General features: G+C 39.7%; 1 protein-coding gene across 1 annotated transcript; it reads left to right on the top strand.

Moving 5' to 3' along the window:
• Positions 1 to 5,926: 5,926 nt before the first annotated feature.
• Positions 5,927 to 21,329, top strand: PCID2 (PCI domain containing 2). The gene is made up of 10 exons (XM_081084798.1): positions 5,927 to 6,128; positions 7,107 to 7,161; positions 12,568 to 12,671; positions 15,041 to 15,116; positions 15,824 to 15,965; positions 17,151 to 17,251; positions 18,294 to 18,367; positions 18,527 to 18,652; positions 19,909 to 20,032; positions 20,550 to 21,329. Exons 2-10 carry the CDS (start codon positions 7,120 to 7,122, stop codon positions 20,637 to 20,639), a joined length of 879 nt encoding a protein of 292 aa, XP_080940924.1. The 5' UTR covers positions 5,927 to 6,128; positions 7,107 to 7,119; the 3' UTR covers positions 20,640 to 21,329.
• The last annotated feature ends 1,418 nt before the right edge of the window (positions 21,330 to 22,747 follow it).

The raw sequence follows: 22,747 nt of genomic DNA on the forward strand, positions 1-22,747 counted from the left end.
TACATCATATGGGATATGGAAGCTGAAGGCCTGTTCGAACACCTATGCTGTCTGCAGTTACCAAGATAAAATGTCTCCAATTCGCACAGGAACACAAGGATTGAACAGTTGAGCATTGGAAAAAAGTCATGTGGTCCGATGAATCACATTTCCAGTTGCAGCATGCAGATGGCAGAGTGAGAATTTGGCGGAAACAGCATGAAAGCATGCACCCCACATGCATGAGTACAACCCTTCAAGCTGGCGGGGGCAGTGTTATGGTTTGGGGCATGTTTTCCTGGCATGATTTTGGGCCCTTTAATTTGTGTGAACAACATCTGAATAGCACACCATACCTAAGTATCATTGCTGATCAAGTTCATCCTATCATGTTGATGGTGTATCCCAAGGAGATGGCTTCTTCCAACAAGACAATGCGTCATGCCGCAGTGCTCTTATTGTGCAGGAGTGGTTTCAAGAACATAAGGGAGACTTTACCTTGCTTAGGTGACCCCCCCAATCACCAGATCTCAATCCAATTGGGCATTTGTGGGACCAAGTTAAAAGAGCCACCAGGCAGCTGGTTCCACAACCATCAGATCTCACAGAACTGGACAGTGCTATTCATCAGGCATGGTGTCAGATTCCTCGCATCACCTTTCAAGATCTCATGGAGTCAATGCCAAGATGAATCGCTGCAGTATTGAAGGCAAAAGGTGGCCCAACGAAGTACTAATGGGGTGGTCATAATAATCTGGCCACTCAGTGTATATAAAAGCTCAGTGACCAAACAGCAGAATGACCAGAAAGACCAATCACTATGACAGGCACTGACCACCAGAGGGCAGACACTGCAGGATGAGCATCGGGAGCAGCTGCTCAGAGGGTGGGTCCACAGCTGCTCAGCTAACTGGGATGAGTGGCACTCCCACAGCAGGAGCAGCTGCTCAGAGGGCGGGTCCTCAGCTGCTCAGCTAACCGGGCTGAGTGGTGCTCCCACAGTGGGCTGATCCCTGCAGGCCATGCCCCCACCAGTACACAAATCCATGCACCAGGCCTCTGGTACTAATATATGTATGCAGCTTTATGCTTTGCTTTCTCCTCACTTATATAGTTGGGATTTTTATGTCATTTTTGGTGAATATAATTTAAAATATCATTTGCTTTTTAAATTATAAATGTCTGCTATAACAGTCTTCCAGTATAGAAATATATAAAATAAAAGCCTCCTTAGCCCTCACTGCACTGGCCAAGGAGTCAACTGCTGTGGCATGGGTCCTGCATTTCTTCTTGAGCTTACATGTCATACATACTTTTTCTTTTTTCTCCCAGATCAAGTTATACAGTTTTCTTGTGGCTAACTTTTTTTTTCCCTTTTGCTTAACAGTAAGCATATTGTGAACACTTTCCCATGTTATTACATGTAGATTTATTTCATCCTTTTTACAGCACACAGTTACCTGTTGTATGACTATGACACCATTCATTTAGCCATTGCCATTGCAATTTTTATATTTAGGTTGAGTGGAAGCCTTTTGAATTTTGGAAATATGTGGTTTATAAGCTCTTTTCCCCCATAAGCTATGAAAGTGAATTTTCAAATGTCTGCTGGTATGACTGAGTAAAACTAGAATAATTCACCTTCATGAACCATAAAATAATAAGCTGGTTTATTCTGCTTTTTCATGGTTTTTAATATTAAGTCACCTGTTTATTTGCCTTTGGAAGATCTTATTTTGAAAGGTAGTTATTGTTTGCTGGCTAAAGCGAATACTTGTTATATTTTGATTCTTGCTTCTTTCAAAATAGGGAAAATGAATTTTAGTGGTATACAAAGTGTTGTTTAGGTTCTGTTAAAATAGAGTATTTTATTTTATGCTGAGCTTTTCTCTTCTCAAATGTCAGGTCTATGAAGCAATTGAAACCAGAGATGGGGAATCCTTTGCAGAGCTGGTGTCTTTCAAGCATCCTCATGTTGCCAACCCACGGCTGCAGGTAGGTGAAAGGACTAAGCACAGAGCCCGCGGGATACAGTGTACCTGGCTCCCTAAGACAGGTTTAGAATTTGAGCTTATCTGTTGGTGATTATATTTGGCTGCCTATAGATTGCACCTCTGACCATATAAACAGTTCTTGAGCAGCCGATCAATAATTCTCTCTCATCATTGATGTTTCTGTCTCTCGCTCTCCTACTCCCTTTTTCTCTGAACTCAATAAAAATATATTTAAAAAACAAAACAAAACAGCCCTATCCAGTTTGACTCAATGGATAGAGTGTTGGCTTGTGGACCAGAGGGTCCCTGGTTTGATTCTGGTCAAGAGCACGTACACCGGTTGCAGGCTCCTCCCCGGTCTGGGCCCTGGTCAGGGCTTGTGTAGGAGGCAACCAATCAATGCATTTCTCTCTCTCTTCCACTTTCCCTAAAAAAAAAAAAAAAAAAAAAAAAATCAATGGAAAAATACCCTCAGGTGAGGATTAACCAAAAAACAAAAACAAAACCACACATACACACACACACACACACACACACACACACACCAAAAAACCCCCACACAGTTCCTGTAGTAGAAGCAGGCTTTTAAAAAAATAATTTAAAAGTTTCCTAGGTTGTTCTAATGTACAGAACACATTGAACCATTGCTCTAAATAGAAATTAGTGCCAGAGACTTGATGAGATTCAGGTGTACATCAGGGACACACATGTCTGTTTGTCCATTTATAATCTAAGGCTGATTTCTTCTATATAAAATTCCCCATTAACCTTCCATCTGATGGTTCCATTCACTGGTGGCCATTGTCCGAATCAATTGTTTCATTAGCGATTGTAGAATGGTGATTTTTCTGATGTCATTTTTCCCTCCCACATTTACATATGTATTGTATCAGTGTAAGAGTAGACTCATTGATTCCTTTTTTTTTTTTTTAAATTCAGAGTGCTTTATAATCCATTGTAAAGCTTATATTACCTAAAATTTGGTCATTGAGAGGAAAGAGTTAGAAGTAAATGTCAACTAGTCTAAACCAGTACAGAGAGAAGGTGGTTCTAGCACCAGGAAGCTGAGAAGGAGTGATTCCTAACATGCCTTCTTCTCTAACTCATTAGACCTTATTTATGTAAGGTATTATACACTTTATTTATTAATTATTAAGCACATAATAACTATTTATTAAATATTTCTTGACTGACTGGCAAGAACTATTAAGGTATGTATGAAACATTAAGGTATGTATAGAAGTGCCTAGACTGTTTCCTAGCCTGTGGTAGACAAAACATTGTATTAATCTAGTGCTCTATCCATAGTTCATGCTTGATTGATATTTATTGAAATAGTGAACCTTTTATTTAGAAGTACTAAACTGTAAAGTGTTACTGTTAACTGTAAAGTCTATATTCTTTTGAAATAGGTTTGTTTAAATCTGTACACATTGTGTTCTTTCCATGCCTTTTAATTTTATTTTTGCCATTTTTCATCTTATCATTTTGTTTAGTTGGCCTCTCCAGAAGAGAAGTGTCAACAAGTTTTGGAACCCCCTTATGATGAAATGTTTGCAGCTCATTTAAGGTAAGTAAAATAAGCACATCTTGGAGTTGCTGAATTGACTAAGGATTTTATTTAACATCATCTAATGCTTGAAACAATGAATAATTACTTTGGAAAAGTAGAAAAGTGTGTTTGCAATTTCACTTCGGTAGAGCCTATGAAAATTTTGTAAACTTTAAAAAACTAAGATTTTAATAAACTTTTTTTTAAATTTCAAGGATCATGTATATTTTCAAAAGTTAAAATTATATTGTGATCATGTATATTTATATGTCTATTGTGTGTCACTAAAAAAACCAACAGTTGATACTCATTATATTGGCTGTATAGTGATCTTTTGTTTAGTAGGGTGTAGAGCCCACATTTGACTGTATTTTCTCAGGGAAATATGCCTCGCTTTTAATCTCTTTGCCTAACTGGGAAAGAAACTACAGCTGAGCAAATAAGATATTACTTTTTATTTACATTTCATTTCACCTACGTTTATCTCTAAACCATCAATTCAGGCAAAGTTTTATGTCCTTACAGTATCTGGTGTTTGACTGCCTCCCTGCCTGCAATCCTTCCAGTGTTTCAGAGCAGGCTGGAGTTGGGGTGTGGGTGGGGTGGGGAGGCAAGGTCGGGTAGCCCTGTGAGATCTTAGGAAAAGTCGGGGTGCCACTGGGTTCTTTGTAGTATAAGGTACCCTTCAATTTCCTAGCCCTGTGCAGTATGCCATGAGATTCCAGATTTGCTGATGAACTGACTAATAATGACTCTGACCAGCTGTGCATCTAGTTGGAGAGTCATCACTTATTAAAGTGCCATACTGTATTATCAGTGCATGTTACTAATAAAACCTGCTGGCAGCTAGGTTCTCCTTCTGGGACTTGAAAGAATAGTCTCAAAACATAATGTGGGATTTCCTAACATACCATCCCATTTTACTTCAAATAGTTATTTGTGTGTTTCTTCAACTTATGTAGTCTTCCAAGCAGAAGGTCCATCTTTCACTACAGGATCAGTTGAGAACTGGGGTGTTTGTGATAGAAGATGTGTGGTCTATGTAGTTTACTTCTAGGATTTTATCCTGTGAATGCCTTGTCTGCTGCTTCAGTCCTCAGGCTCCAATGTTTCTTTTCCAGGTGCACGTACGCAGTGGGGAACCATGACTTCATAGAGGCATACAAATGCCAGACTGTCATCGTCCAATATCTTTTGTCATCTGTTAATTGTTCAGTTTATACAATATAGTGGATTACTTGAGGTTTAAGATTTTGAGACCTTGGGCTAATTTTATTTATCCCTGTAATTAGGAAAGGAATTAAAACTTTTTGGAAGACAAACTCCTATTTACCTATTTTACTTGGTATTTAAATTTAGCATAGGTCTTAAGCCTATCATCTAGTTAAGTTTATAAGGATTTGGTTATGATTAAGGATTTAATTTAATTCTCTTATGAAGAAGAATATTTTGTTTCCTCTAAAGCATTAAATGTAGTTACAGGGAGGGACTGGTTCCATTCCCTTAGTGGAATATCAGAACTCCAGAATCCAGGTATAGATGGACAAAAGTGGACTCAACACACATCATCATTTAACTGTGGTCAAAAAAGACCTAATCAAGCCAAATTCTGATTTAAATCATTGAAGTGAAAGCTTATAACTAAGCCCCTAGTCAGTGAGTGTCCTAGTATTTATATGTATCTCTAGACTCAGTTTGCTTTTTTTTTTTAACCATCTTGCACAGAAGAGAGTTGTTTGCTAACTATTAGGTCTGCTTTGAATTCAGCAATTTTATAATTGATGAATTAAACTTTGTACTATAGATTCCACAGCCCATCTGTATATATAAAAGCCTAAGCGACCATTAAGACCAGGTGATCAGACTATGACATGCACTGACCACCAGGGGGCAGACGCTCAATGAAGGAGCTGCCCCATGGTGGTCAGTGCGCTCCCACAGCCAACCTCCTGCGGTCCCTCCCCCTGGCCAGCGGCCCTGATCAGTCCCGAATGCCCCCGATCGCCAGTCAGGCTGAGGGAGCCCCCTCACCCATGCACAAATTCCTGCACTGGGCCTCTAGTTACATAAAAGTTGTGATCATCTGGGATCAGAGTAACCAAATAAAGTGTTTGTGATTGCCAATTTAAAAAAATCTTGTGCCCTCGCCGGTGAGGCTTAGTTGGTTGAGTGATATCGTATGCACTGATCAGTCACCAGTTCGATTCCCATTTAGGGTTGCAGGCTCGATCCCCACTAGGGGGCATGCAGGAAGCAACTGATCTATGTTTCTCTCTTGCATGGATTTTTCAAATCATTTTTTAAAAAACTATTTTATGAAAAAGGTCTTTTTCTTACTTTGGAAAAAGTATGTATGAAATAAATATATTTAGTACTTGCACCTTATGATGCTCAGATATTTGTAAGTGGGTTTATACATTTTTTTCCTCAAGAACTTACTGCTATGAGTTTATAATTTTTTAAATGGTGAGCTATCCCCCTGAAAGTTTAGAATTCTCCTTACTTATTCTTCTTATTTGTAGCATTATTTAAATTTTATATGTTATACCTTAATGTAGTACATCATTCCTGCGGGCATTTCAGGCCCACAAAGAAGAAAACTGGTAAGTATGAACAAAAACAACTAGAAATTAGCCTTTTTTTTTTCCCCCAGAAGCTTTAAAAAAATGTAATCTAGTTAAATATGTATCATATTTTCTATGTGGACATTTAATATGTATTGATGTAATGTCAACATGGATAATGGAATTTTAATAGTCATTGTAAACTTAAATGGCAGATCAGCCAGATTATTTGCAGTGTGTTTATATAAAAATGAAGTATTTTTATTTCAGCCCTTGCATGCCCCCAAATATTTATTAAATACAATTTTTTCCCCTTCAATTGTTATTTTTGCTTTTAAACTTGGACAAAAGAGATAGATCACTACAGTTCATTTGGGTGATATAATACATAATAATTGGGTTATTTTAAATTGTTTGCCAAACTAATTCTTAATTTTATGATTTATTAACAAACCGTAGGCAAACACTGAAATTTTGTTTATATTGGAAAAAAGGCAAAAACAAAACCCCACGCCCCTTTTTAAAGTGAAGGCTTATTTACCCATGAAAAGAAGACCAACACAGCCAGCTAGATTTTAAAAAAATCTGTTTTATGACTTTTTGTCTGTTGCATACTCTGGTTGCTGTTAGGAAATTTTACTAAACCACATCTAGCTTTAATGGAGTTGTTTGAATAATTGTGGGGAGTAGAGAAGGAGGATGTCCTGGGAGCAATGAGGAAGTGCTGCCTCAGTCTGAGGGCCCCTACGTGGACCAGGGTCTAAGCCTCTGAGGAGGGTCTGGGGTAGTAGGTGTAGAGAGCTTCAGTGTCTGGCCTCTGTGTTGATCAGGAAGCACAAGGGCTGCAAGCTGCCCTGATGGATGATGAGGAAGGTAACAGTAGCCATTGGATTATTGGAGGGGGGCTAACTCCTATTCTGGATAATAGCCTTGTGTGTAGATGTCAGTCCCACCTCTGGTAATGGGCTCTCTGACCTCGTAGCCTCTTCAAACACCTGTATTTTTTTGCCCCTGTAGGGCTCTGCCTGTCATGTATGCAGTAGCACTTGATCTTCGAGTATTTGCCAATAATGTAAGTTCAATTTTTATCATTATTGTTTTACAACCCAGACTTGGTATCTGTCTATTGCTTACTTTCATGTCATTCTTTACAGGAGTTTTGAGACATGAGTGGGTGTTGGGATATATCTGATATAGAGAACAAAATAACAGGGATGTCTCAACTTTTCTTTTTGGGTTGATGTGAACAGATTTAAATAAACCGGTTTTCACACTGTAGCTATAGAGGGAGTTGTTTCTGTATATGGTTAATCATTTATGACATGCAAGATTTTTTTTTAAAGGGGATGGAACAGTAATAGATGGGCAATTCTGATTCTCTTCTACTGTTGAGATGTGGCCTGTCCCCTGTCTTAAAGAATTCCATCTTCATGTAGGTTGAGGCAATAGCTAAGGGTTTCTCTGGTGTGAGGAGGTAAAGATCCTGGCTTTTATGGAGTTGCTTTCCCCTTAGGGATCAGCATCAGCCAGTTTTGGAGCAGCATTTTGGTCCTAAGACCCCTTTACAGTTTTAAAAATTATTAATGACTCTATGACTAGACAAGATGGAATAAGCACATTTTTTCTATTTCTCCTGCTGGGAATTTTAAAGCCAATATGACTCTGAGAGGTGGAGAGAAATAGGGGACATGAACCTGCAGAGCAGTGAGCAGTGAATTTTCTGCATTTCTTTTTTGCCACCTCTCTGACCTAGCTGGTCCCAGAGAAACCTGAAATCTGGGAATACCAACCCACAGAGATGAAGAAGCCCCAAGAAGAGCAGGAAGGGGCAAGGCAGCTCATCAAGACAGACCTCTTTGATAATTCCTGCTGCATTCCATACAAAGTCTGCAGGGCCCCATCCTCTGGGGAGCCAGACCCCCATCCCACCCAGTGCCATAGACGTGGAGTCCCTATTACCACTGGCATGGTGTCAGCAGAGGCCTGCTGAAACAAGATAAATAAGATCCACAGCCTCATAAGGTAATAATACTCCAAATGTCCAGGGTATAATTGAAAAATACTTATCATACCAAGAATCAGGAAAAGCTTAGCCTTTTGAAATGTTGAATGAAGGAAGACAATCAACAAACACCAACACAGAAATGACACAATGTTGAAATTCCCTGATAAAGATTTTATACCAGCCATCATAAAAAGGCCTAAAGGAGCAATTACGAACATGCTTGAAACAAATGAAAATGTAGACAGTCTCAGTAAAGAAAAGATATAAAGAAGAACCACATGGAAATATTAGAACTGAAATTATAGTGTTATCTACACTAATAAAAGACAAAGATGCTAATTGACCATACCTTCGCTACGCCATTAGCCAATCAGAAGAGTATGCAAATTAACCCAACAAAGATAGCCGTTAAATTTGCATACTGCAGGCGGGGCCGGCAGCACATGACGCTGCCTGCAGGACCCAGGCCCCGGATCCCTGACCCGGCGAGGTGGGGCTGGCAGCATGCAACGCTGCCCGCGGGACCCAGGCCCCAGATCCGTGACCCGGCAAGGCGGGGCCGGCAGGGCCCGATGCTGCCCGGGGGATCCGGGTCTTGGATCCGTGATCTGGCGAGGGAGCAAAGCAGTGGTGAAGGGAGGGAGGGAGCGAGGCAGTGGAGAAGGGAGCGAAGCCCGCCTCAGTGGGCTTCTCTCCCTTCTCTGCTTCGCTCTGGTCTCAGGAAGCCCTGTTCTTGGAGGAATCTTCCTGCAACGGGCCTCTAGTATGTATTATATCTATGCATATTTACTGTATTAGAAATTTTAACTGGGAAAAATTTTAATATTAATTTAAAATAAGAAATAATAGGAGGGCGGGTGCCTGTCTATAGTGATCTCATCAGTAACCAATGGGGAAAAAAGAGGACATATGTAATACTTTCAACACTAAAGATTAAAGTAATAAAACTTTTGCATGGTAACATAATTGACTTTTATTTTTTATTTTTTTTTTATTTTTTAATTAAATCTTTATTGTTCAGATTATTACATTTGTTCCTCTTTTTTCCCCCCCATAACTCCCCTCCTCCCAGTTCCCGCCCCACCCTCCGCCCTCACTCCCCACCCACTGTCCTCATCCATAGGTGCACGATTTTTGTCCAGTCTCTTCCCGCATCTCCCACACCCCTTTCCCCCCCAAGAATAGTCAGTCCATTCCCTTTCTATGTCCCTGATTCTATTATAATCAACAGTTCATTCTGTTCATCAGATTATTTATTCACTTGATTCTTAGATTCACTTGTTGATAGATGCATATTTGTTGTTCATAATTTGTATCTTTACCTTTTTCTTCCTCTTCCTCTTCTTAAAGGATACCTTTCAGCATTTCATATAATCCTGGTTTGGTGGTGATGAACTCCTTTAGCTTTTCCTTATCTGTGAAGCTCTTTATCTGACCTTCAATTCTGAATGATAGCTTTGCTGGATAAAGTAATCTTGGTTGTAGGTTCTTGGTGTTCATCACTTTGAATATTTCTTGCCACTCCCTTCTGGCCTGCAAAGTTTCTGTTGAGAAATCAGCTGATAGTCGTATGGGTATTCCCTTGTAGGTAACTGAGTTTCTTTCTCTTGCTGTTTTTAAGATTCTCTCTTTATCTTTTGCTCTTGGCATTTTAATTATGATGTGTCTTGGTGTGGTCCTCTTTGGATTCCTTTTGTTTGGGGTTCTCCGCGCTTCTTGGACCTGTAAGTCCATTTCTTTCACCAGGTGGGGGAAGTTTTCTGTCATGATTTCTTCAAATAGGTTTTCAATATCTTGCTCTCTCTCATCTTCTGGCACCCCTATAATTCTGATGTTGGTACGCTTGAAGCTGTCCCAGAGGCTCCTTACACTATCCTCGCATTTTTGGATTCTTTTTTCATTTTGCTTTTCCGGTTGGGTGTTTTTTGCTTCTCGCATTTCAAATCATTGACTTGATTCTTGCGCTCCTCTGTTCTGCTGTCGGGAGTCTGTATAATATTCTTTATTTCAGTCAGTGTATGCTTAATTTCTAGTTGGTTCCCCAGTATAACATCGAGGGTCTCATTAGTTTTCTTGTAGATCTCATTAAGTTTATCGGCGGCTTCTAAACAGTTCTTGAGAGACCTTAAAAGTGTGGTTCTGAACTCTATATCTTCCATTGACAATTTTGTCCTGTTTCTTTGTCTCCGCATTTTGTTATGCTTCCTTGATGCACCCCCTAGTGGTCTTTGTTCGTGGTCTTATAGTTAAATTTTGATTGTTGTAGCTAATTCCGGGGAGGGTTTGACCTCCAGGCCAAGTGGCTATGAGGATCAGCTGTGTCTGCAGTGAGAGAACTTCTGTCCTCTATGGAGGTGCTAATCTGGCGTTTGCGTGAGGCTATCCGGCAAATGCCTCTGTGCAGGGCTTGGGCGGGGCGGGTTGCACAGGATCAATAGGGTGGGCCGGAGAGAGCAGTTATGGCGGCTCTCAGTCCTGTCCCCAGGGGCTCTGCCTCTCTGAGTCCCAGCACCCGCTGCAAAGCTCGGAGAGAAAGCTGCACTCGCTCTGACCGAAGCCAGGCAGTCCCGCTTCTCCCGTTTGCGTCTGGGTCCCTAAAGACTCGCCTGTATCTGGAGCTCAGAGTCTGCGACTCCCTCCCGATTGAAAACGCCAACCGCGCCCTCCGCCGCCAGCCCGCTCCGCGCACTCCGCACCTCAGAATTTGACTTCAGCACTGCGCCTCCTCTGAGTGTCCGTATGCGTTTCTCTTTCCTCCTAGTTGTAGGACTTCCACTCAGCCAGCGTTCCTGTGGTTCTGGGTGATGTCCCTCCGTCTTTTAGTTTCACTTTTGAAGTAGTTGTTCAAAGCAGCAAACTCTGGCGTTAACCTATGCCGCCATCTTGGTTCTCTATTCCACATAATTGACTTTTAAATAAAAAAATAACTATTTTTAGAATGAACAGAAAGTACTAAGAAGAATGATATTCTTTTGCAGTTTAAACTCTAATGTCTAGCTTAACAGAAGCCACCCAGATTCTCATTTCTGCTTCTGTGTTTACTCTGTTGCAATATGTTGTTTTGGTTGAATATATGAAGACAGTCTGGCCTCACACAAAGGTAAATGGAGTAAGGAGGAGTATTTTAGTAGCCTTTTCAGATAATTGTAGATACTCTTCTTTGAGCTGTATCAACACTCTAAAAGCTACTTTTTACAGGCTAGTTAGTGTGGGCTCTGAAGCTTAGCAGTGAACTTTTTCCACTGTTACATCAGAATCCACTGGTGAGTCATGAACTTTGAATGGATCTTTTACCCTTGCATGGTTTTGTAAAATACATTGAACATTTGGAAACTTTTAGTTCATTGAGTTATGAGATGTTCCCACTATTGATACATTTCATTATGTAAAAAACAAAACAAAACCAGAAAAACTACATTTGTTAATATCTACAGTGACCTCATCAGAAGACTCTTGAAGTAATGGAAAGCTGCCAAGTTCATGGTGGTCCATAGAAGTTTTCCAAAAATTTTTTTTTCCCCTTGAAAGCACAAATATTGCCATTGGTAACAAATACTGTCAGTAGTTTGCCTGAAAGTAATAGGCTACTTTCATTCACTTTCAAGCGCGCCTGAATTGCACTGCTTGTCTGTCAGTTCCATGGTGCAGCTGGCAATTCCAACTGTGCCCAAGTGCTTTCCTTAAAACAACCATCATATTTTGCTGTGGGGCAGACATACTTTGAATATATTTCCCATTTCATCACAAATAACATTACAAACTTATGTATTTAAGGACCAAGACATAATGATACTGCATCATTAAGGACATTTTAAAGTGAAATTAGCTTTGTTGGTTAATTGATTGATGGATTGTGGATGCATGATGCTCCAGTGGTTTCACCTACTATTGTTTTTGCACCATCAGTGAAAACTGTGCACATGTCAATACAATAAAAAGAAATAATAATTTAATTTAGTATTATTATGAAAGTAGTATAACCATGTGAGTTATCTGCCGGCATCTTGAAGGCCCTTAGGAATTCATAGATCACACTTGGAGAACCTGTGATAGGGTGAGTATGAGTGGGAGAAAATGGTCCTTTTTTAATGAAGACTATCCTGAAAGCAAGGAAGAGGTCAAACTTGGTAATGACTTCGGTATTTATTGAAAAGTGTGTGTTTCAAGGGTTTTTAATAGCTGTGGGTAGGAGATGGGAAAGTCAATAATGAGGGAACAAAAGGCTTCTTAGTGCAGGGCTACATGCAATGGCTTAAAAAATTGGTTGACTTATTAGCTTGAATTAGTTGAAGAAAGATTTGATTTGTGGAAGAGGTGGACTAAACTATAATTCTAGATGATTTCATCAGAACCCTTTGGGACCTTTGTAGCCTTTTTTTTTTTTTTTTTTTTGGTTCTAGCTGCACTGTGATTTTCTTTTTTAATTAAGAAATCTAGCAGAAATAAAAAGTAAATGTTTTTATGTTCTATTAGGCAGATCAGCAGTTGGTTAAGAAAGGAAAAAGCAAAGTTGGGGACATGTTGGAAAAAGCTGCTGAGTTGTTGATGAGCTGTTTCCGAGTCTGTGCCAGTGACACGTGAGTAAGGTTTTGGAGACATATTTATTATCAGTCTCCTGTCATAATGCATTGCCCCTTCCCTGCCCTTTGTCTGTTGTTGACATTGACTTCTACATATGTGTAACCCCACAGTCATTTTATTTTTTGCTTTTAACAGTCAATTGTTTAGTAAAGAATTAAGAAAGGAGAAAAATAGACTTTTATGCTTACTCACGTATTTGCCATTTGAGCTCTTTAATATTTCCTATACAGTAGATCTGAGTTTCTATCTGGTACCATTTCTCTTTTCTCTGAGACTTTGATTTAGCATTTTGCTTTTAGTGTTGGTCTGCTGACAATGAATTCTCAGCTTTTTTTCTGAAATTCTTTATTCTGTCTTCATTTTTGAAGGATCCTTTTGCTAGGTGGAGTGTTCTAGATTGGACTTTTTTCTTTTAAGACTTTAAAATGTCATTTCATCAGCTTTTCTATGTTTCTGATGAAAAGTCAGTTGTCAGTTCTTATTGTTGTTTGTTGGTATGTAATGACTCTTTCCTTTGCCTTTTTTTCTCTTCACTTTTGGCTTTCAGTAGTTTGACCCTCATGTACCCAGGTGGTTGTTGTTTTTTAATCCTCACCCAAGGATATGTTTTTATTGATTTTTAGAGAGAGAGGATTCGAGGTTGAGAGAGAATCATCAATCAGTTGCCTCCCGTTCGCATCCCAATTGGGGACTGAGCCCACAGCCTTTTGGTGTATGGGACTACGCTCCAATCAGCTGAGCCACCTGGCCCGGGCACCCTATGTATTTTCCTGTTTTTCTTGTTTATGGTTCCTTGGGCTTCTTGGATCTTAAGTTGATGTTTCTTAATAGATTTTTCTAAATTTAATTTTTTATATTCTTCAACTGCTTTTTCTTTCTCTTTCTTTCTCTTTTCTTTCTGGGGCTCCATTTACATGTACATTATACTACCTGATATTATTCCACAGGGCACTGATACACTGTTTGTTTTCCAATCTTTCCTCCCCCTCTCTTTCATTTTGGGTAATTTATGTTGACCTGGCCTCAAGTTGACTCTTCTTATTAGTATTTATTTATTTATTTTAAATATATTTTTATTGATCTCAGAGAGGAAGGGAGAGGGAGAGAGAGATAGAAACATCAATGATGAAAGAAAATCATTGATTGGCTGCCTCTAGCACACCCCCTACTGGGGATTGAGCCTGCAACCCGGGCATGTGCCCTTGACCAGAATTGAACCCAGGACCCTTCAGTCCACAGGCCAACACTCATTGAGCCAAACCAGCTAGGATCACTATTTAATTTTTGCTTCTAGACGTTCCATCTGATTCTACTGTAGAGTTTCCATTTTTCTCCTGAAACTCCATCTCTTCACCCATCATAAAGCTATGTTTATTTGAGAGTTTTAGGATATTTTCAAGCAAAGAAAGGAAAAGCTTTCCATGTGTAAATAAACAAACAAAATCTCTAGTCCCCAGAAAAGTGTTTCAGCTTCTCATTTCTCACCACTCTGTCCCCACCAGCCCCACCTCAAAACATTGCACCCAAGCTGGACTAAAGCAGTTCCTCCCAATGCTTCCCCACCGAGGCTTTCCACACCGCCATCCCTTTGCCTGGCGTGTCTTCCCAGCTTTTCATCTGGTGGTCTGCTTATTTCACAGCTTTCCGCCTCTCATAAACTTTCATGACAGACTGTACTTTGTGTTCACTACACTCACCAAAAGTAATTATTTTGGTGATGTTTGGATGATGTTTGTTCGATTTCAAAGTCCGTGAGGGCATGTATGCGGCTTTCACATGGTGTCTCTCACACCAAGGTAGCCCTCAGGAAACATTGATTACATAAATACTTGGACTTCTGTTTGATTATGTGTTCCTGCACAGCAGTGATCTTCATGACCTTGGTTTGGCAATGGTTTTCTTAGCTGTGAAACCAAAAGCGCAAGCACCCAAAGGAAAAATAGATAAATTGGACTTAATCAAAATAAAAAAACTTTTGTGCTTCAAAGGACACTACCAAAAAATGAAAAACAACCATAAAATGTTTTATAACGATTAGCTTTTACATACTATTACTGCAAACTAGGCAGTTTTCAGGTGCTGCAGCAGAGGGAGTGTATTACCTAATAATTATCTGGGGTTAGAATTCCTGGTTTGGACTCTTCAGTCATACCTATTAGATAAGACATCTTCTTTCAAAATGTTGTTTTATTTCATAAATATGACTTAAGCTGTAAGATTTTATCTCAACATATCAATTTGTTTAGACGGTTTATTTTGTAATTTATAATTACATATAATTATAATATATAAATATAATATAATATATAAATATAATATAATTCTTATTTCCTATGTAACTGGATAAAAATTTTTTTTCCCATAGTCGTGCTGGTATAGAGGATTCTAAGAAGTGGGGGATGCTATTTCTGGTGAATCAATTATTCAAGATTTACTTTAAGGTATGCCTCTGTTTGAATAGTGTGTAAATTTCTTTCTCCTGTCTTCCCCGATACCATTCTATTACTTATCACCTAGCTCTCCTGGCATTGCTTGGGAAGTGGTCATCACCTAGCCATATTTGTAATCCTAAGAGCTAACATTTGTTGAGTGCCTACTAAGTGCAAGGCACTATTGTAAGAAGTGTCGCCTTGTTTCAAAAACCTGGGGCCTTGTTTCAAAAACCTGGGCCGTATGAGGGAAGCCTTTAGCTCCAGGGGAAACTAAGGTGCCTGCATATTGAGCAGGGTGCTGGTGTGCTGAACGGGGCTTTCAGTGAGGGGTTTCACTCCAGAGCCTTCTGCCAGAACATATGGGCCTGCGAATGGGTGAAGAAATCATTCTTTGCTACATGAGTTGGCCAGGTGAAGAGCGGCTATGTCACACACCAGTGGCTGGCCCTGGCCCCTGTGGGGGGCCTTCATTCATAGGGAACATCTGCCCTGGAAGCACCTCTGCCTGATGCTCTTCTTAGGGCTTTCTCAAGTGGATATAATCTGTGCCATATGGCTTCTGTTTCGATTTTAGTATTATATGATCAATTTTGATGATGGTAATGGGTTTTGTAATTCCCAGTTTAAGGTTGCATATGCTTAGTAAAGTAGAAGTTTAAGTTGGTCCTGCCTGTTTTTTTAAAATAACATGTTTAGTGGATTGTAATTTGTTATAGATCAACAAACTCCATTTGTGTAAACCTCTCATCAGAGCCATCGACAGCTCAAATCTGAAAGAAGATTATAGCACAGCACAGAGAGTAACATACAGGTACTATGTTGGACGAAAGGCCATGTTTGATAGTGACTTTAAACAAGGTATGTTGTTAATCATTTTTTCCAGTATTTTAAAGCCATTGCATTCTGAACAACTCTGTGATGTAGTTTTAGAGATCACAATTATTACAATTTATTATTACTTAAAGTGGAATATAGGTGTAAACCAAGTTCAAGTTATTTTTTGTTTGTTTATTTTTGACACTAAAGTTGGTTAAATAAAAGGAAAATTGTATTTGAAGTTTCTTAATCCATGCTGGGTCTCTGAAATACATGCAGACTCTCAGTTATTCTGGACATCTTTTTTCCGTGAGGAAGTAAGCAGCAGTATTCTTGGCATTTGATAAAAGTAATTGTTTTCTCCCTTTGCCTGTGCCGATCATGCTGGCACAGGACGTGGAGACTGGGGCAGCAGGTAGCTCAGCTGCCAACTTGCTGCTTAGAAATCCCCTTGGAATGCCCAGGCGAGCAGTGGGAATGTGTCCTTGTTCTGTTGTTGTCTTTGGTGTTTGTGGCCATAGGCGATGGTGTCATTACCACATCAGAATGGCACTTTCGTGAAATTACATTATTGTGCAATTTATATCATTAACTTTCTCAAGAACATGATGCCAGTTTTTTCTTTTTAGACTTTTTGATTAACTGGCATGAGGTGGTTCTTTATAACTTCTTTTATTGTACTCAGGCCAGACTTTTTAATTCACCTCTTCAACAGCTATTTGCATACAAAACAACATAACTTCAGGCAATATAAGATAGATAAAATCACTTTTCTCTCCCCATGTCTTATAGCCATGGATTCTCTGATAACAAAAATAACAGCTCTTTCATCTTATTTTTTATTCTATAGGCATATACAGACCCAATTTCAAATTTTCTTTCACAAAAAAAATTTCATAGATGTAGGACTTTTGAACATGGACTTTCCTTGGTTATTCTTCATCACTGCTTTTTTTTTCTTAAGTTATGAAGCATAGGAAGAAAAGCTTTTAAATTATATTGAAGTCTATTAAGGCATTGATAGGTTTTTGCTCTGAAGGTTCGAGTGTTTTTAATACCCAACAACAAGAAATGAATTATCAGTATTAATGGTAGACGTTTATAGTTTCTGAAAACTTTAGAACCTTTGTATAAGGATAAATGGCAGGATAAAGAGCATAGAGGGAACTTCAGTAGCTGTATATTTTAAAAGATGCTCTTGTCTGACTTTTGCCGATATCTCTGCAGCCGAGGAGTACCTGTCCTTTGCCTTTGAGCACTGTCACCGTTTAAGTCAGAAGAACAAAAGGATGATTTTGATATATTTACTCCCAGTAAAAATGCTATTGGTGAGTTTTTCAGTTCTTATAGACCCCTTTGCTTTCAAGAAACTTATAGACTTTGTAGAAGCTTATAGATGGTTTGTAGTTGATCACAGCCTGAGTTGCATATGAGCCCACCCCAGAATAGAGGAAGAATAGCTTTGTGTGTAGCCTGAACCATGTATCTTCATGATTGACACTTCCAGATCCTTCTTTAAAGGCTTTGTTTGTATTTCCTTCCTACTTAAAGTATCTAATTAAGAAATTGAACGTAATGTAGGACAAATAAAATAAGTTCATATTATTTCTACTCCCCATAAAAAATCTACATTAATAGAAATGGATTAGCCAAGAATGGAAAATGTCATTCCAGCCTATTTGTAGGTGTCTTATTTGGTCACCAAAAATTATTTTTGGTACTTACCAAGCAATGACAAATAACTAATATGTTAATTGGCTAAAACATTCTCAAAGTGATGGATAGACCTTTCTATCCTCCCATTTAACATTTTTTAAAAGTTTATCAAAGCAGTGGACACATTTGGTTAAAATTATTTTAGTTCATAATAGCTTGTTTTGGCAAAGGTACAATGTTGTACATACCCTTTCTACTTCTAACTATCCTTCACAGAAACAAAGAAGATAATTTTTTTAAGCTTTATTCTTCTAAAGGTTGTTTCTGTATTTCTAAATCTGAATTTAGAAATTTCTTCAGTTATCACTTCCCTCCTATGATATTAAGGACAAGAGACATTCAGTTACATATGACCTTGATCTTGACCTAACTGAATGACACAACTGTATTATACCAAGGTTTTCTGATTTCTAGACCAGTTTCCCCCACTAGCATACTATGATGTTTTCAAACCTTGTTCAGCTACTTAAGAAGAAATTCTAAGAAATACAAGTTTGCAAGTTTTTAAAACTTAGTTCCTTGATAAGGATTTTATCAAAAATAATTCTGTTTAAAAAAATAAAAATCAACAACCAAAAAAAAACAAACACCCAAAAAACAAATTCTGTTAAAAAAGAAAGGGCTCTTATTCTGGAAAATTAACTCTTTTTTTAGGGTCATATGCCAACCATTGAGCTTTTGAAAAAGTATCATCTCATGCAGTTTGCTGAAGTAACCAGAGCTGTAAGGTAGAGTATTTTATTCTTTTCTATTTGGGATTTTTTAAAATATAAAATTAATAAAATTTCACACACCAATTAAGCAGTTGAACCAATTGCTTTTGGTGTGATCTCATCCTGGGATTTTGTTTTGTGACCATGCTTGCTCATCTTTCCCTCGTCACCCAGTGAAGGCAATCTCCTCCTATTGAACGAGGCTCTAGCGAAGCATGAGACCTTCTTTATTCGCTGTGGCATCTTCCTTATCCTTGAAAAGCTGAAGATCATCACCTACAGGAATCTTTTTAAGAAAGTGTAAGCAGAGTATTTTTGTAATAAGTTGAAACTCTTTGTATGACTCATGTAGAGTTGTCAGGTTATGAAAACTTAAAATAACAGGTGCTGTGTCTTCTGAGATGGAGATGTCAGTCTGTGTGGACAAGGTCCCATCACTTTTCCTTTAATTGTGTGGAATAAAGTGAAAATTCCCCGGCCCGCCCACTGCCTCCAGGCGTTGGTGCCACACAGTGCGTGAGCAAAGGCTCACTTGTGGGAGGGATAACTCGGGGTATGCATGATAAGAGAACTTAGCAATAGATATTTTAAAACACCAGCCCTAAGAATAAAATATTCCACATTTTATCAGAGTATGTGGGACAGAGTTGTTCATTTTCTTTATTCATAATTAAACCTCTCCCTGCCACTCCTGTCTGTCAGAAAGTTGAATTCTTCTGCAGTTGTTTGTTTTCATCCATGTAACACTGGAAGTTGACTCTTCTTCAAGGCCTTGATCCTAACAGGATCTCAGTTAAGAAACTTCAAACAAAGGCAGACTTTTTATAGCTGTAAGTAGTATATAAAAAAATGGCAAGGACCATATTTCATCGAATCCATTTTAAGATTTCAGAGATAGTACAATGTGAAAATACCTTCATCTTAGATTCCTTGAAATATTCAGTAAATATAAAAAATTATACTTGTACTAGTGGCTTTTTCAAATTGAGAAGACAAAATTATCCTATATAATAAAATGCTAATACAAAAATTACCCTAACGGTGGAACAACCAGTTGCTATGAGGTGCACTGACCACCAGGGGGCATATGCTCAACGCAGGAGCTGCCCCCTGGTGGTCAGTGTACTCCCACAGTGGGGGTAGTGCCGCTCAGCCAGAAGCCGGGCTCAGGGCTGGAGAGCACAGCAGCAGTGTCAGGAGCCTTTCCCATCTCCATGGCAGCACTAAGGATGTCCGACTGCCAGCTTAGGCCCTCTCCTGGCATCAGTCTGACATCCCCCAAGGGCTCCCAGACTGTAAGAGGGCACAGGCTGGGCTGAAGGACATCCGCCCCCCCCCCCCCCCCCCCGCGCCAAGTGCACGAATGTCATGCACCAGGCCTCTAGTATTTAATAACTCTTTTTAGAGTGTATTTAATAGGTGGAAGATTCCTTTCATTCAGAGTGGTATGTTTCGTAGAAGATGTGTTTTCTACTGACTTAGTGCTCTTTTTCTTAACTTTTGAAGTACTTGCATCCTGTTGGTAACTAGTGTGAACTTTTGTTTCCCTCTTCCAGGTACTTGTTACTCAAAACACACCAGTTATCTCTGGATGCTTTTCTAGTTGCTTTGAAATTCATGCAAGTGGAAGACGTGGACATCGATGAAGTCCAGTGTATTCTAGCCAACCTGATATACATGGTGCGTGAGCTCCTCAGTTCAGGTTAGGACTTGGTCTAGATCAGTGGTCGCCAACCTCTGGACCTTTCAGAGCACCAGTGGTCTGTGGACCACTGGTTGGCAACTGCTGCTCCAAAGGTTTCCTTAAACCAGCGGTTGCCAACCTTTCAGACCTCATGACCACCAGTGGTCCACGGACCACTGGTTGGCAACCGCTGGTCTAGAATGTGAAGCTTTGATGCACTGTCGTTAAAGTTGTTATCAGACCCTTTTCCTTTGTGAAGGTATTTTCTGACAGAATTAATTGTATCCCAGGAAATACCATGATAATCAAAGGGCTTTATAGAGGGTTCGGGTGGGTGAATATAATATATATTTTATATTCTCCGTATATAACTTCATTCATTGTTCTCCCAATGACTTGAATTGCACTATGATTGGGGAAGAATGCTTATGCCAGAAGAATAAATAATTAACTCTCTCAACATCAGTGATGTGACTCAGGAACATAAACTAACCCTCTGTTTTTTTCCTACAGGGTCACATCAAAGGCTATATATCACATCAGCATCAGAAGCTAGTTGTTAGCAAGCAAAATCCGTTTCCTCCGCTGTCTACAGTGTGTTGAATGTATAAACACCTGTTCCTCTGGTGTTTATCGTACTAATGAAATCAGTACTTTGCCAGGACGTTACTTTCTGCAGCCGGAATCTCTTTGAGGCTCTTCTCTCAAGGATGTTGAGACTGAGTTCCCCACATTCACAGCCACCTTGACATTCTCTCATCGCTCATTACTAATGTCGACCTCACAGAGACGTGGAATTTCTTTTTCAAATGTTGCAGACCCTCCTTTGACTCTGGAGCGTTGGAGAAACTTCTGTGAAGGAGGCTCTTCTCCAAGGCAGCTACAGTTTACTTCTCCTAAGAGTTATGCACAAGTGCAATTTTTTATATAATTTTTCTATATAAAAGGCATTCTGAATTTATACAAGTGACATAAGTCTTTATTATATCTTCTGGGAAATGAAATTTTGCTAAGATTTTAAAATTCACTCTTTTCCCCCCACTGTCCTTACCATTAGCCTGCATTAAATTAGCATATTTATTTTTGCCAAGGTCCTTTCAGAGAAGTGGGCCAGTGTGCCTACAGATTGGCAAAAAAAAAAAAAAAATAGTTTAATTCTGGGGTTAAAGTATATCAGAAATGAAGGAGATACATAGTGTGTTTAAGACGTGTAAGATTTAAAAATCTGAACTGTGTATACACTTCCTATATTTCACTCAAAATACAGTTTAAATCAACTCACATTTTATTTTTAATCTTTTAAAGTATTACATGTCTCCTTTTTTCCCCAACTAACCCCCCTGGCCACTCCCATGCTCGACGGCAAGCCCCCACTGCCCCAGTGTCTGTGTCCATTGGTCATGCTAATATGCATGCATACAAGTCCTTTGGTTGACCTCTAATCCCCCCTCCCCTGCCTTTTCCCCGAGGTTGGACAGTCTGCTCAGTGCCACCTTGTCTCTGGATCTATTTTTGTTCATCAGTTTATGTTGATTATTATATCCCACACTAGAGGCCTGGTGCATGAAATTCGTACCCAGGTAGGGTCTCCCTGGCCAGGGCCTTCCTTCCCTGGCTACCAGCTGCTGGCCAGGGCCTTCCTTCATTCGGCACCACCCTCTGGTGGTCAGTGCATGTCATAGCGAGCCATGGTATTTCTGGTCTCCCAGTCGAATTCCCAAGGGGACACTTTGTATATTAGCCATATATATATATATATATATATATATATATGTATAGACTAGAGGCCTGGTGCATGAAATTTGTGTGGGGGTTGGGGGGCAGCAGGAGAGGTGTCCCTCAGCCCGGCCTGCACCCTCTCCAATCTGGGACAACCCCTTGGGGGATGTCCGACTACTGGTTTAGGCCCAAACCCAATCGGACATCCCTCACACAATCTGGGAATGCTGGTTCTTAACAGCTCGCCTGCCTGCCTGCCTGATTGCCCCTAATCCCAGCAGTTCTCAACCTGTGGGTTGCGACCCCTTTGGCGGTCGAACAACCCTTTCACAGGGGTCACCTAAGACCATCCTGCATATCAGATATTTACGATTCATAACAGTAGCAAGATTACAGTTATGAAGTAGCAACGAAAATAATTTTATGGTTGGGTCACAACATGAGGAACTGTATTTAAAGGGCCAGAAGGTTGAGAACCACTGCCCTAACCGCTTCTGCCTGCCAGCCTGATCTCCCCCTAACCACTCCCCTGCAGACTTGGTCGCCCCCAGCTGCCCTCCCCTGCTGGCCTGATCTTGCCCCCAACTGCCCTCCCCTGCCGGCCTGGTCGCACCCAACTGCCCTCCCCTGCTGGCCATCTTGTGAGGGCGTTGCACGATGGCGTGATACCTAGGTTTTTATTATATAGAATATGAGTGAGATCATGTGGTATTTATCTTTCTCCAACTTGCTTATTTTGCTTAGCATAATGTTCTCCAGTTCCATCCATGCTGTTGCACATGGTAAAAGTTCCTTCTTTTTTTTATAGCAGCATAGTATTCCATTGTGTAGATGTACCACAGTTTTTAAATCCACTCATCTGCTGATAGACACTTAGGCTGTTTCCAAATCTTAGCTATGGTGAATTGTGCTGCTATGAACATAGTGGTGCATATATCCTTTCTGATTGGTATTTCTGGTTTCTTGGGATATAGTCCTAGAAGTGGGATCAC

This window comes from Myotis nattereri (genome assembly GCF_964212035.1).
Source record: "Myotis nattereri genome assembly, chromosome: 2".
Taxonomy (NCBI): Eukaryota; Metazoa; Chordata; class Mammalia; order Chiroptera; family Vespertilionidae; genus Myotis; species Myotis nattereri.

Bases quoted from the DNA above. Each gene is read 5' to 3' on its own strand.
- PCID2 (XM_081084798.1), top strand. From the start codon at position 7,120: ATGTATGCAGTAGCACTTGATCTTCGAGTATTTGCCAATAAT. The intron at 7,162-12,567 runs GTAAGTTCAATT...ATGTTCTATTAG, and splicing joins TTCGAGTATTTGCCAATAAT to GCAGATCAGCAGTTGGTTAA. The intron at 15,117-15,823 runs GTATGCCTCTGT...AATTTGTTATAG, and splicing joins TATTCAAGATTTACTTTAAG to ATCAACAAACTCCATTTGTG.